The 12225-nt window shown below is 32.9% G+C and overlaps 3 protein-coding genes across 4 annotated transcripts; 1 reads left to right on the top strand and 2 right to left on the bottom strand.

The window, feature by feature from the left end:
- Positions 1 to 692: 692 nt before the first annotated feature.
- On the top strand, positions 693 to 5571 carry LOC124434838 (CDP-diacylglycerol--inositol 3-phosphatidyltransferase-like). Its single transcript, XM_046984763.1, has 7 exons — positions 693 to 817; positions 3662 to 3796; positions 4233 to 4272; positions 4471 to 4584; positions 4755 to 4827; positions 4938 to 5019; positions 5119 to 5571. The coding sequence occupies exons 1-7, from the start codon at positions 778 to 780 to the stop codon at positions 5280 to 5282; spliced, it is 648 nt and encodes a 215-aa protein (XP_046840719.1). The 5' UTR covers positions 693 to 777; the 3' UTR covers positions 5283 to 5571.
- Positions 5572 to 6123: 552 nt separating this feature from the next.
- On the bottom strand, positions 6124 to 7355 carry LOC124434839 (elongin-B-like). The gene is made up of 3 exons (XM_046984764.1): positions 7241 to 7355; positions 6925 to 7168; positions 6124 to 6432 (listed from the first exon to the last, which is right to left on the bottom strand). Exons 1-3 carry the CDS (start codon positions 7241 to 7243, stop codon positions 6329 to 6331), a joined length of 351 nt encoding a protein of 116 aa, XP_046840720.1. The 5' UTR covers positions 7244 to 7355; the 3' UTR covers positions 6124 to 6328.
- Positions 7356 to 7500: 145 nt separating this feature from the next.
- LOC124434834 (probable serine/threonine-protein kinase DDB_G0271682) lies at positions 7501 to 10900 on the bottom strand. 2 transcript variants are annotated; one of them, XM_046984758.1, is made up of 3 exons: positions 10735 to 10900; positions 8577 to 9901; positions 7501 to 7997 (listed from the first exon to the last, which is right to left on the bottom strand). In XM_046984758.1, the coding sequence occupies exons 2-3, from the start codon at positions 9843 to 9845 to the stop codon at positions 7788 to 7790; spliced, it is 1479 nt and encodes a 492-aa protein (XP_046840714.1). In that variant the 5' UTR covers positions 9846 to 9901; positions 10735 to 10900; the 3' UTR covers positions 7501 to 7787. The 2 variants fall into 2 exon arrangements, with proteins under 2 accessions (XP_046840714.1, XP_046840715.1); XM_046984759.1 differs by lacking the exon at positions 10735 to 10900 and adding an exon at positions 10559 to 10579.
- Between the last annotated feature and the right edge of the window lie 1325 nt (positions 10901 to 12225).

Genomic DNA, 12225 nt, shown 5'->3' with positions numbered 1-12225 from the left:
GCAGTGTTCTTATTTTCATCCAGAAACACTTTGCAAACTGTGAACTGTAAACTCGTTCGCGAAAGAAAATATACTTAAAACCTACGCTAGCCATTGTAATTGCTCCGTTTCTTAGAACACTTCTTTTTATCACTAATCAATCAGGAGCGCATTTTTCAAAAATAAATTGCACTGTATTTATTTTTTTGCACTGTGTTTCCTTTTTTTGCTCTGTGTTTCCTATTTTTGCTCTATGTTTCCTATTTTTGCCCTGGTATCTACGATAAATTGCACTCCTCTAAACCAGGGGTCTCCAAACTACGGCCCGCGGGCCAGATGTGGCCCGTTGGGCCTCTCAATCCGGCCCGCAGAGACACTTAAGAAAGCCAATTTCACCACTCACATTGAGAAAACTGAACAGACTAATTGTGATTTTGTTATGATATTACACTTGGTTGAAATTTAACCTTTACATTTTGAATAAATATTTTCTTAACTAATGAAGCTTGTGTTATGTACTTCGTTTTATTAAAATATTCGCTCTTTGACCAGCGGTATACGGTTCGTCGGCCCTCAACATGCTGGATAGCGCTCTGTTTGACTTGAAACGTTTTCCTTATTAGGTAATTGCTACTATATATGGAACAAAGTTATGAATTAAAGGTATTCAATGGTAAAACGAAGGTATTAAAATAATTAAATGTGTAATTGAAGCGAATCATCGACCTCAATTAAAGATTTCTCCACTGGGATTCTTTGGATTCTTATTCCAGTGAATTTTTCCGTAAAGAAGTTATAATGACTGAAAATGTGTTCTTGTTTGTTCCCAATTTGATTGGTAAGCAGAAAAATATTTTGAGTGATATATATTTTGCATATGTCCTTGTGAATGTTACGGTTCACCTGTTTCGCTCAAATCTACTTTGTATAAATACTGTCAGATTGGTCGTCAGGTTAAATATTTAGTGGCCACATTACTTATCTCACCCAATCTGGGGAATCTGGATGAATACTAGTTTCAGTCCACCGTTTTTTTAAATCACGCATTCAAAATTGTGATCAAATAACATTTGATATTTTAATTAAATTTATTGATTGTCAAATGGCAATGAACGGCGTTATATTTGGAATATATGCTATTCATACAAATTATATATAACAGAATAATATATTGTGTTCTACGAGTTCCGTTAGTGGACAGTCTTCTTATCTAGAGCAGGGGTCTCCAAACTACGGCCCGCGGCCAGATGTGGCCCGTTAGGCCTCTCAATCCGGCCCGCAGAGACACTTGAGAAAAAAAAACTATTAAACAAAATAAACTTTGTGCAGAAATTTCACGTTATGACGCAAGCCAACTAGCTAGAGTTTTATTAAAACATTCGCTCTTTGACCAGAGGTATACGGTTCGTCGGCCCTCAACATGCTGAATGAAAGTTCATGTGGCCCTCTGGCTGTAAAGTTTGGAGACCCCTGATCTAGAGCATATGTTCAAAGAAAATGTTATAACTTAACTTACAAGCGATAGGTATATTATATCACCCGAATGAAAAGACTGGGGATATGGTGGTGTTTTTAAAATACCTTAGAATGATATTTGTTCAGATCATTGGCCGTTTTTATGCTTAACACGGTTAGTACGTCTGGACGACTTATGACGAATTTCTTTTAATGCGTCTCTCTTAAATCGTCGTAAGGATAAAGACGACCATAAGAGAATTAACCGTCTAGACGACTTTAGCGTTTAATTCGTCTTGACGGACGAACTAAAGTTATTAACTAGTCTCGATCAATTTTGCCGTTTAGTTTTGAGTTAAGCCGACCCGTCTTTATGCTGGACGGATTTAAAACGTCCAGACGTATAACTCGTCCAGACGTATTATCCGTCTTAAGCATAAAAACGGCCATTCCTTGCTCTATACTTCACCATTGTTTTTGTTAGTGTAATAAAGTATATTCATTACTAGAACATACTATGCCCCCGACGTAAACAATTGAAACAATAACGTATTGTGATATTGATACGAAAGCGAACTTAGTCTAACGCTATTTATCTCTTATCATATAAAAGATATGACTGCGATTTGTAAATCTAATCTTGCGCCATTTTTACTATAAAAGATTGGAATGTGATCTCATCTCCGTAACGTTATCTGCTTTCATCTGCTTTCATGTACTGTCACCTACTGTTTTTTAACATATAATAGGTTGTAAAGTAAATGGTTTGAACCCGGAGTATCGTTACATATTTGTAGATGTAGATCGTCCAGGTTGGTATAGTCCTGAGAAGGAGTGTTTTGTTGTTGTTGACTGACGTTTCGACAACCTTGTGAAAATATTTAATAATTTTCAATTATTTTTAGTTAGCTTGAGTTCTTTTAAGAAAATTGATATTTACGCATAAAATGAAGTTGTAGTACTTGTCAGTCCTATTGCAACTCGCAATTTTCCTCCACGTGTCATAGTTCGTTCAGTTTCGTCTTTATTTTTGACCTAATAATTGCGTTTAATAATTGTACGTGCTATAACTCACCAAGAGACGTTTTAAAAGTTAATCGAAAGTTAATCCAAAAAAAATCGTTGTAATAGTGAAAGGACCACTTTGGAGTTAGAAAAGGTTTTTGAAGCTTTGAAGAAGTGATAGTTTTTTGTCAAAAGTCAACGATAACCGTTAAGGCTACTTTGTACGAAACATGTTAAATGCCATACCGTTCTGGTCGTTAAACATGCATCAATTCAGATCTGGTGACATGATCAGGTGAAAATAATCCACTACGTAGAAAAAGCTGCATTTAATGGCTAATTTTTTATTTTAACAGCTTATTTGAACAAAAATTTGAAAATTTCATGTTTATTATATGAAAGATAGCGTTAGACCACTAAGTTTGCTTTCGTATCAATATGTAATCGTCTCAACTGTTTACATCGCAAGGCATACTGCATAGTATGTTCTAATAATGAATAAAATTGCTTGATTTTATGGGACGTTAACTTTCGTATTTTTATCACCCTTAATGAACTTTGAACTTTAATGACTAACAATAGGTACTCCCTATAGGGCTTTTCAGTAGCTATTTACAAAATTGAATACATATACATATTTGACTTATAAATGTATGTAAAAAAGACCATTATTAAAAGGATTTTAAAGATAAAAGTAACATTACAAGATAACCTTATAAATGCAACGGCGAAAAGGAGAGCAAACGACCTTAACAATTATAAGACATCACCATATCCCCAGTCTTTTCATTCAGGTGATATAGTATACATAACGCTTATAAGTTAAGTTATAACATTTTCTTTGAGCATATGCTCTAGATAACTAAATTAAGAAGGCTGTCCACTAACGAACTCAAAGAACACAATATATTATTCTGTTACATATTATCTGTACAAATAGCATATATTCTAAATATAATCATTGCCATTTGACAGTCAGTAAATTTATTAAAGCATCAAAGGTTATTTGATCACCATTTTAACTGGGTGATTTACTAAACAAGTGGACTAAAAAGTGGATATTCATTTAGATTCCACAGATTGGCAAGATTAGTAATCTCGCCGCTAAAAATACTGGACCTGCCGACCAATCTGACTACATGTAGATTTGAGCGAATCGCCTCTTCGGTTATAAGTGTATCTCAGTTATCAGTTATACCTTTTTTTTATCTTTAAATCCTAGGGTATGCTCGTATAATCTTTGCGTTTGTTTCCTTCAACTACATGGCTGACAGACCCATCCTATTTTTTGTTTTCTACATGATAAGTTTCCTGTTGGACGAATTTGATGGTCATTTTGCAAGACTTTTAGGACAGAGTAAAGATTTTTATCACACTATATAACTGTTATAATTCAATTTATAACCACTGTAATGAACTTTACTGCTTCATAACACTTTATTGTTAGAAAAATTGTAAAAGGTTCTAAAGTTCATTGTACTGTATAATGGTTATACGATTGAATGTAAGAGTTAAAAATTTCGTTATAGTGGTTCTAAAGTATATTATAATTGTTCAAAAGTTCATTATATTGGTGAAAAAGTTCATTATATTGGTTCTAAAGTTCATTATACTGTTTATACAGTCCATTATAGTGGTCGTAAATTTCATTGTAATGGTGATAAAATTCATATGTAAAGGCAGTCATCAGCTTATCTGCCAAAAACATTTAAAGGAAGAATTCACGAATAGTTGAAGAAGATTTTTAGTTTGGATGTGGGATTTAAATTATTTTATTGTAATAATCATTGCAGCTTCAAAGTTTGGAGCCATGTTAGATATGCTGACTGACAGGTAAATAAATTCATATCAATATAATTTTATATTGCCAAGTGCATGTGATCATCTTTTGTATAAAAATTTCAAAATATTATTTTGAAGGTACATAAAGTGAATTTGACCTTCATAAAACTATACCTACTAAATATAAACGATATCTCATAAAACTATACCTCCCTTGTCTGATAAAGATATTTATTTCGAAATTTTTAGATGTGCGAGTGCTTGTCTAATTTTGATGCTCAGTAACTTTTACCCAACTTATCGTGTTGTGTTTCAATTTCTTATCTCACTGGACATCAGCAGTCACTGGTTGCACATGTATAGGTAAGTCTTGTTTTAGCTCATTGTCAATAATCTCTCCCAGTTTAGATGTACCTTTGTGCAGGAACATGTACCTTTTTGTATCATATATATTCTAATATGTTCTCAATTGGATTTAAGAAAAAACATGGAAAAGATTACAACAGTGTTAAAATGTTTTGTTTTCTATTTAGTTCACTTATCAAAGGAGATCAAACTCATAAAAAATCGTCAAATTTCATTCTCAAGCTGTATTATATATCAAGGGTAAGCAAGCTGTTATCTATTAAGTAAATTCATGACTGCATCAACGATAGCGAAGAGACAACACTAAATAAACACTTATAAAAACAATATCAACCTTTCACAATTTCTAGCCTTTCTTGTTCTTCATGTGTGCTGGGAATGAACTTTTCCTTTTGCTCTTATACCTCTTACACTTTTCTAATGGACCAAAAGGTAATTATCATCAAGTATTATTATGTGACGTCATGAGAAACGTCAGCAAATTTCCGTAAATGCATAATATCAATTCAAGAAATATCAACTTTTCTTTAGTTTTCGAAATAAACGCAACACCAATTGGTTTGTGGTCATTGTTGGCGTACATTAACTTTCCTATATTTTTTGTCAAACAATTGGTAAGTGTGGTGCAATTAGTTACTGCTGCACAAGACATCGTCGCTTACGATGTGGCGCAACGAAGGAAGTCGAGCAGTTGACTAGAAGAGGAAGAATTGTCATTTTGATATTTTAGAGTTTTTGACTCGCGACCAGAACGAGAACGACTTTCGAATGAGAAAAAGTCTTTTCACTTGCATTACTAGAATTTTTATGAGTTGTCTTTAAAACTACTCAAGCAAAAAATGATGGAATCTCTTTAATAATAGCAATAGCCATTCTCTCTCATTTTTTATTAGAATATAACATTCCCGTCTGTAGTTAGTAATAAACAAATGTGCAATGTTTTGACGCAACTATTTACAAAAAATATATTGTTTATGCCAGTGATCTAAGTTTGGTTGAAAGACTTCGATGTAATCCACAGACCTTATTGTAATCCACGGATCATATTGTAATCCACAGACCTTATTGTTACCCACAGATCTTATTGTAATCCACAGACCTTATTGTAATCCACAGACCTTATTGTAATCCACAGACCTTATTGTAATCCACAGACCTTATTGTAATCCACAGACCTTATTGTAGTCCACAGACCTTATTGTAATCCACAGACGTATTTTGAGCAAATATTCGACATGATATTATATTATAGATACGACTTCAATGAATGAAAAATTGGTATTCTTAATGTTATCATTGACATTCACTGTAGTTAGTGATGTCTCCCACACACGAAACATTCTCATGCCACCTGTTCAAATAACTTTGACCAAAGATTTCTACATTATGTACTGTTTATTTACAAAATATTGGCACAATTGTACTGTTAATAAACAGTGCATATTTCAATCACATTTTCCTCAGAACTTAAACTGTGCAAAACTAAACTATACATCTTACACAACCATATTAATAAGAAGAATCATTCCACAAGAGCAAGCTTAACAAATTTTATTGTGACCAACACTCTATTGTGATAAGATAAGTCATTAAAAATGATGCTATCATAGAAGAGATAGCTGCCTTTAGTGGGTAATTCATAATGTTATACGAATAGCCAAGAATGCTCCAGGTTTAATCTCGAAATACACACCACTTTTGCTACATAATCTTACATAAAGTCTACATGTTATTTCAGAGTTCACTTGGCTTCTGCACTGTTTCCATCTTGAGGCATCATTACATCTGGGGGGTCGGGTGGTGTTGATAGATCTGCAATGTTAAGGGTCTCCCAATCATCAGTACCTAAATACAATGAATGATGCGAACATTTATACCCATCTAACTATAGTTTCAGCCAGAAAAAGTCATTTAACAGTAACATTTACAGACATAAAACACAAACAGAAAAATCAGGGATGAAATGTGAAAAGAACATAACTTAAGAGAGAACATTAACCAATCTGTCACTAACAAAATGAAAAACATCCAAGAAATCTAACTTTGCTATCTCATGATCTCTGAACAAAAATTCCAAACTTTACCTTGCCTAATTATGATAACCTAAAAACTAACAGTATTCTACTCTTCCATTACAGTATATGATGTTGTAAGTTTAAAAAAGGCAATTGTACTTTGCAATTTTATAGTTCTAAGTTACAATTGTGTATGTATGCATAAAACCAGAAAAAATTAAACAATGTCAATCTCTGATAGATACTGTTAACCCAATCAAACAAATATTATTGTCCTGTTGATACCATTGGTTGATACAGTTAACCATATCCAAGACACTACCTTCAATTTTACAGGCTAAGCCAATCATGGCAGGACTTTGAGGTCTTGCTGTCACACTGGTGAAACCATAATCTCCCAATGTTTTAGTATCATCAAGTGGTTGCTCATCTTTGTATAGTCTCTGATCTTCAGGCGACATCTTTGTAATGCCCTCAACCATTTTCTTTAACTCAGAAACAGTCGTAGATTCAGTGCAATCAAGAAACATTGTCAACTTGGCTCGTCGAACCATTACAAAAATCTCCTGTTTAAATTATACAATTATTGCATATAAATGACATCAAACATGTGTGAAATGAAGCATTAATTAAAATACCATATTTTCTATTTTCAATAGCTACAAAAGCGAACCAAATAAACGCTTTATTGTGGATTATAAGTATAGAACAAACTGTTGGTCACAATGATTTGTGATTTAAGTTGAGAACTTTCACTAATGGTCAGCGTCTATCAGCTTCTATCTTGAAACGTCATACTTCATGTTAGATATACATTGGTATAGGCTCTTTTCATCGCTTGGGAGCAAGTGAGTCTGCATCACTGATCTGCATGCGAATACCGAACGTAAATCAATTGTTAAGCGTTCTTTGCTTTTAATATACTTGCTTTCGACTTCCAGTGAATACGGAGTGTAAATAAAAAATATAAGATAATATTTACAAATGAGAAATAATGTATACATAATAAGGAATTGTTCACTCCATAACAAGAAACTATTGGTAAAACATTGTCATGATTTATTATTGGTCAAAACTGCACGAATGCCCTCCCTCCCCATTAGCAGCTATGCCTACACCTATAATGCTAAATGAAAACAATTACTATTCATTTCCTTTGTAATTTAGAGGAAGCTTTGATCACTGTCATTGTTTTTGAAAATTTTCCCAAAATTTGATAACATCGCACATATTTCTTCTTTTTTCGGGTTCTTCTTGCACTGCATTAATCACCATCTCTCTTATTTTGGCATCGGGTATTTTTTGAATGCAGTTGACACGTTCGTTGTGGGTGGTTTCAGGTGCTTTGCACAAACACATCTCACATACAAGAACGCCATAACTGTAAACATCCAGCTATACAAAAAACGTTATTTACTTTTGATTAAAATTTTTACTTTAAGTTTGGTATGTTTAGCAGAAATTTCAATCCAGACTGTTCTCTTTGCCTTCTATAGAAAAGTACGTGATCTTAATTTTTTATTTTTTGATTTAAATCTGAAGGGCAGGCTATTTTCTTTTCTTTTTGCGTTAATTATTTTTCGTTGAATTAGCAAATAATGTTAAGATAGTGTTACTGAAAAATAAAGATAAACGTTGAAATCGTTATCCAATATTAAGGGGATTAAAAAAATAGTGTTGCAGGAATATATATGGTTTATATGATTTTTAAAGCTGTTTCTGTACTGTTGCAATAAAGCAGATACAATCATCTTTGTTTCCTGGAATACAAAACTGAGTGAAAGAATGACCAATAAATGACAAGGTTCTATTCTGTCAATTGTATTCATTGTTATAAAGATATTTTGAACTTTAAATATACAGCTACTACTTATTTAGCGAATCCCTTGGTCTCTTATTGCATGCAAAATATTGTAAATTCTGAAAGAGTCAAATTCACTTGAAAAAATCAACTTTTTTCCCATGAAAAGTTACCTTAGTATTCTGCTTTGAGGATGATGCTTCAGGGGCACTGTAAGATATACAGCCAGGATTATGTGTAACGCTAAATGACTTGAAGTTTGCTGAACCATAATCAGCTATTTTAGCTTTTCTAACATGAACTCTGTCATTGTGCATTTCCAGTAAGACGTTTGCACTGCTGAGATCTCGATGAATGATTGGTTTTGGAATTTTAGAATGTAGGTAGCTTAATCCTTGTGCCACATCCAATGCAATTAATTTCACCTCAATGCGTGAATGTTCAACATTTTCTTCCAGTAGTTGTCGCAAAGATTTGTCCATCAACTCGGTTACAATCATTAGCTTGTTGTCTTCATTTTTTGTTGCGCAGATAAATTGCAGTACGTTGCGATGAAAACATTGTGAAGCTATTGTTATTTCACGTTCAAATAGATTTCTGTTGTAAGAACTGTACAGAATATCATGAAACTGTTTTACAGCAACTTCATTTCCACGATAATGGCCAATGTAAACAGCACCATACGCACCATTACCTAATTTTTTGTCTGTAATGGTCACGTCACCACTCTCAACAAATCCTTTTTTAATCTGGCTTATTTGGTCTTGAAGTTGAGAATTTTCGTTTTTCAGATCACTGCCATCTTCCTGTAGTTTCTGGTTATCAAGTTGTAACTGACTATTATGCTCTTGGAGTTGCTCATTTTCCTTTTTGACTTGATCAAAATCTTGTTGTGCTATTCTTTGCATTAGACGATGTAGGCGTATCTCTCTTTGCAGCTCGTCACAACGTTGTTTTCCCTTTTCTTCTAGCTGTCTTTTTTCCTTCTCGTGCTCTTCTTTTTCTTTAAATAAAGTTTCTATTTGCATTTTAAGTTGTTCACTCTCCTTCTCATATTTTTGATCATTTTCTTTAATATTATGCTCGTGCATCTGAATAATCTCGCTCAAAGCTATTTTGTCTTCCTCATGTTTTTGAATTATTGATTCCATTTCGGCGTTATGATGTTCAATTTGAAGCAGCTTTAGACGCAATTCTTCAACTTGGTTGAAGAGAACCGCAGAATTAAACTTAAGAGATTGTGTTTCTTCTTCATAAGAGTTCCATAGAGACAAACTCATTTCTTTATGAAGTTCGATGCTCTCTTTATGATTATTTACTTCAATCTCTAACCGACATTGTGTAGTTTTAAGATTTTCGTTTTCTGTCTTCAACACATTTAATTCATGTAAAAGTTGGTCTCTTTCTTTCTTTATCTCAATATAATTGTCACGATTATCCATTCGCTCAATTACATGAAGTCATCCACTATCTTCTATATCTTGTCTCGACTTTGTAACTAAGATTTAAAAATACAAGTGTAACTACAATGAAAATTCAAAACTAATGAAAAGACATGAATGACCATAAATACTTTCCCCTCACTTATTGAGCTGGCGACGCCATAATATTACAAATTAAAACGTTTTAATGCAACTTAGAAGTCTTTATTTTTTGATCACCCTGTATATTACATTTTAAGATAATTGTAATATCCTGAGTCAGAGTGCGATGATACTCAATCACTTCTATGCAAAGCAATTGCTTTTCATCGAAGCGTCTCCGGCTTAAGCGATGCAGCGTCTACAGAGAAAACAACTATGTTTTTCTAAACTTTTGACACAAAGATGAAGAGAATTGAAGCGCAAATTATCAGTAAAATATTGCAACTTTGCATTATAAATGAAAAGCGTATTATTTTCATATTTATACCTTGAACACTTCCTTTAAAAAATAAAAAGTGTTTTTCGATTTGTGTTTGCACAGACTTATGCAAACGTACATGATTTTCGGGAGAACTCAAGAGAAGACCAGTAGATGGATCGATGCTAATAAAAATCTAAAATTCATATATTTGGCAGGAGTGGCCGGCGAATATTGTTTTGCCAATTATTGAGTTTTCCATTTTATTTTCAAAACTACAGCACTAATCAAGCAATGTATGGTTTCCTCTCACTTTTGATATTCAGATGAACAGTCGGTTAAAAACATTTCATTCTGATTAAAATCTTCGTGTTTAGTGATGTACAATGAAACATATAAATAATTAAATGTAAACAAATTTTCTAAATCGAAAGTTCATATTTTCACAGATAACTGGTTTTTCGCTACTAAAACTTTAAGAACACTTACCTCAAGTGCCTAAAGAAAATATTTGCGAAAAGGAATGGAAAGTAACTTCGTAAAGCTTCAAAAACGTTCAAGATGTTTTATTTGTTTCTGCGAAGTGGCAATGATTAAAATTAAACCACAGAATAAAGAGTCTTTCTCGTGATTGTCATGTCAATTGCTGGAATGTGTGTGACTACGTGGCTTTACTAAAAATAAGTAAATAATGAAACGAGAAATTTCGATTTCCTACAAAATGTCTAAACTTTCACAACCATCCACACTATTGTTTACCAAAGTTATGTGTTAGTGGCTAAAGGTTTTGCAACATTTTTTCAAATATGTACTTATATAAATATAGATATAATATAAATATTAGTATAGCCAGCTTGACTTTAGCTCTCTCTGTGTAAATAGTGTAGTGTTCACTAACTGTGAAAACAATTATCTTTTAAAGTAATGAATGACAATAATATCATGAGCTGTTGTGTAACGAGCCAGCCAGCGGCTCCAACTAACTCAATTCACACGTAATTTGTGCTAATGATTCTCTGTAAGTTGGTAATTGTCGGCTAGTTCCATTAGAAAATCTTTTTAAGCATTTCAATAGTCTGGCATCAAATTAACTGAAATATAATGTAGACTTAATGTAATGTATGCTCCCGAGGGAAATAGTGAGTTTCCTAGAGTCACAATGTTTCTCGAGACAAACCATTGGACAACAAACTCACTATTTCCCTCGGGAGCATACATTAAGAGTATATTAATACCTTTGGAATAGATTATCTTGCATATTATCAAGAAACACTGTGCAAAATATGTAAGTCCTCGTTTTGTGTAAAACGTCATAAAGACGTATGCACGAATCGATAAAAATAGGTACGAGGTGCGTACAAACGGGTAACTGACTATAATGAACGAAAATCAATATCAAACAACCGTTTCCATCAAATTTAATACCCTCTACAACCACATAACCTGGAAGAATGAACAAATTGTAATTAAATTAATATTGATTTAGGATATACTTGAATGTTTCATATATTTGCTTTTTATTTCAATGCAGTCATAATCCAACTCAAGCACACTTTATAAAAACATACAGAATCTTATTTTAATTACAAAGAATTGATAAGATAATCTAATCATTCTAATGTACGCCTTTCGTGAAATTTTGTGCAAAAGTATTCCAAAATAGTTGGCAGAAGTCTATTTTGGATTACATCGACTTTTTGCTGAACTTCTTTCCTAAATTAGAGAGCGAGGGAACTCTCTAATTTAGTTAGAATATCGCAAATACCCATTTATTTGTATATTTTTGTGTTAGTGTGTTTAGATGTGATTTTGCTCTAGATATTTATGTTTTTGGCATGATCAAAATCTTCAACTGATCATCTGCAAACACCGATCGAAGAATTGAAGTCAAAAATTTTGTCTTTCTAAAAATGCTATCTTCAAATGATAGTACTTAGTCTAAAAACAAGTAAAAATAATTACCTTCAATTGAGGTACGAA

This window comes from Xenia sp. Carnegie-2017, unplaced genomic scaffold, assembly GCF_021976095.1.
Source record: "Xenia sp. Carnegie-2017 unplaced genomic scaffold, XeniaSp_v1 HiC_scaffold_14, whole genome shotgun sequence".
In the NCBI taxonomy this organism is placed as follows: Eukaryota; Metazoa; Cnidaria; class Anthozoa; order Malacalcyonacea; family Xeniidae; genus Xenia; species Xenia sp. Carnegie-2017.
This window is presented reverse-complemented; position numbering and strand designations above follow the sequence as displayed.

Coding starts and splice junctions, on each gene's coding strand:
- LOC124434834 (XM_046984758.1), bottom strand. CDS start 9,845: ATGGATAATCGTGACAATTATATTGAGATAAAGAAAGAAAGAGACCAA. Junction 7,998..8,576: donor CCTCAAAGCAGAATACTAAG/GTAACTTTTCAT, acceptor TTTTTTGTATAG/CTGGATGTTTACAGTTATGG.
- LOC124434838 (XM_046984763.1), top strand. CDS start 778: ATGACTGAAAATGTGTTCTTGTTTGTTCCCAATTTGATTG. Junction 3,797..4,232: donor TGCAAGACTTTTAGGACAGA/GTAAAGATTTTT, acceptor TAATCATTGCAG/CTTCAAAGTTTGGAGCCATG. Junction 4,828..4,937: donor AGCTGTATTATATATCAAGG/GTAAGCAAGCTG, acceptor CACAATTTCTAG/CCTTTCTTGTTCTTCATGTG.
- LOC124434839 (XM_046984764.1), bottom strand. Junction 6,433..6,924: donor CTTAGCCTGTAAAATTGAAG/GTAGTGTCTTGG, acceptor CATTGTATTTAG/GTACTGATGATTGGGAGACC.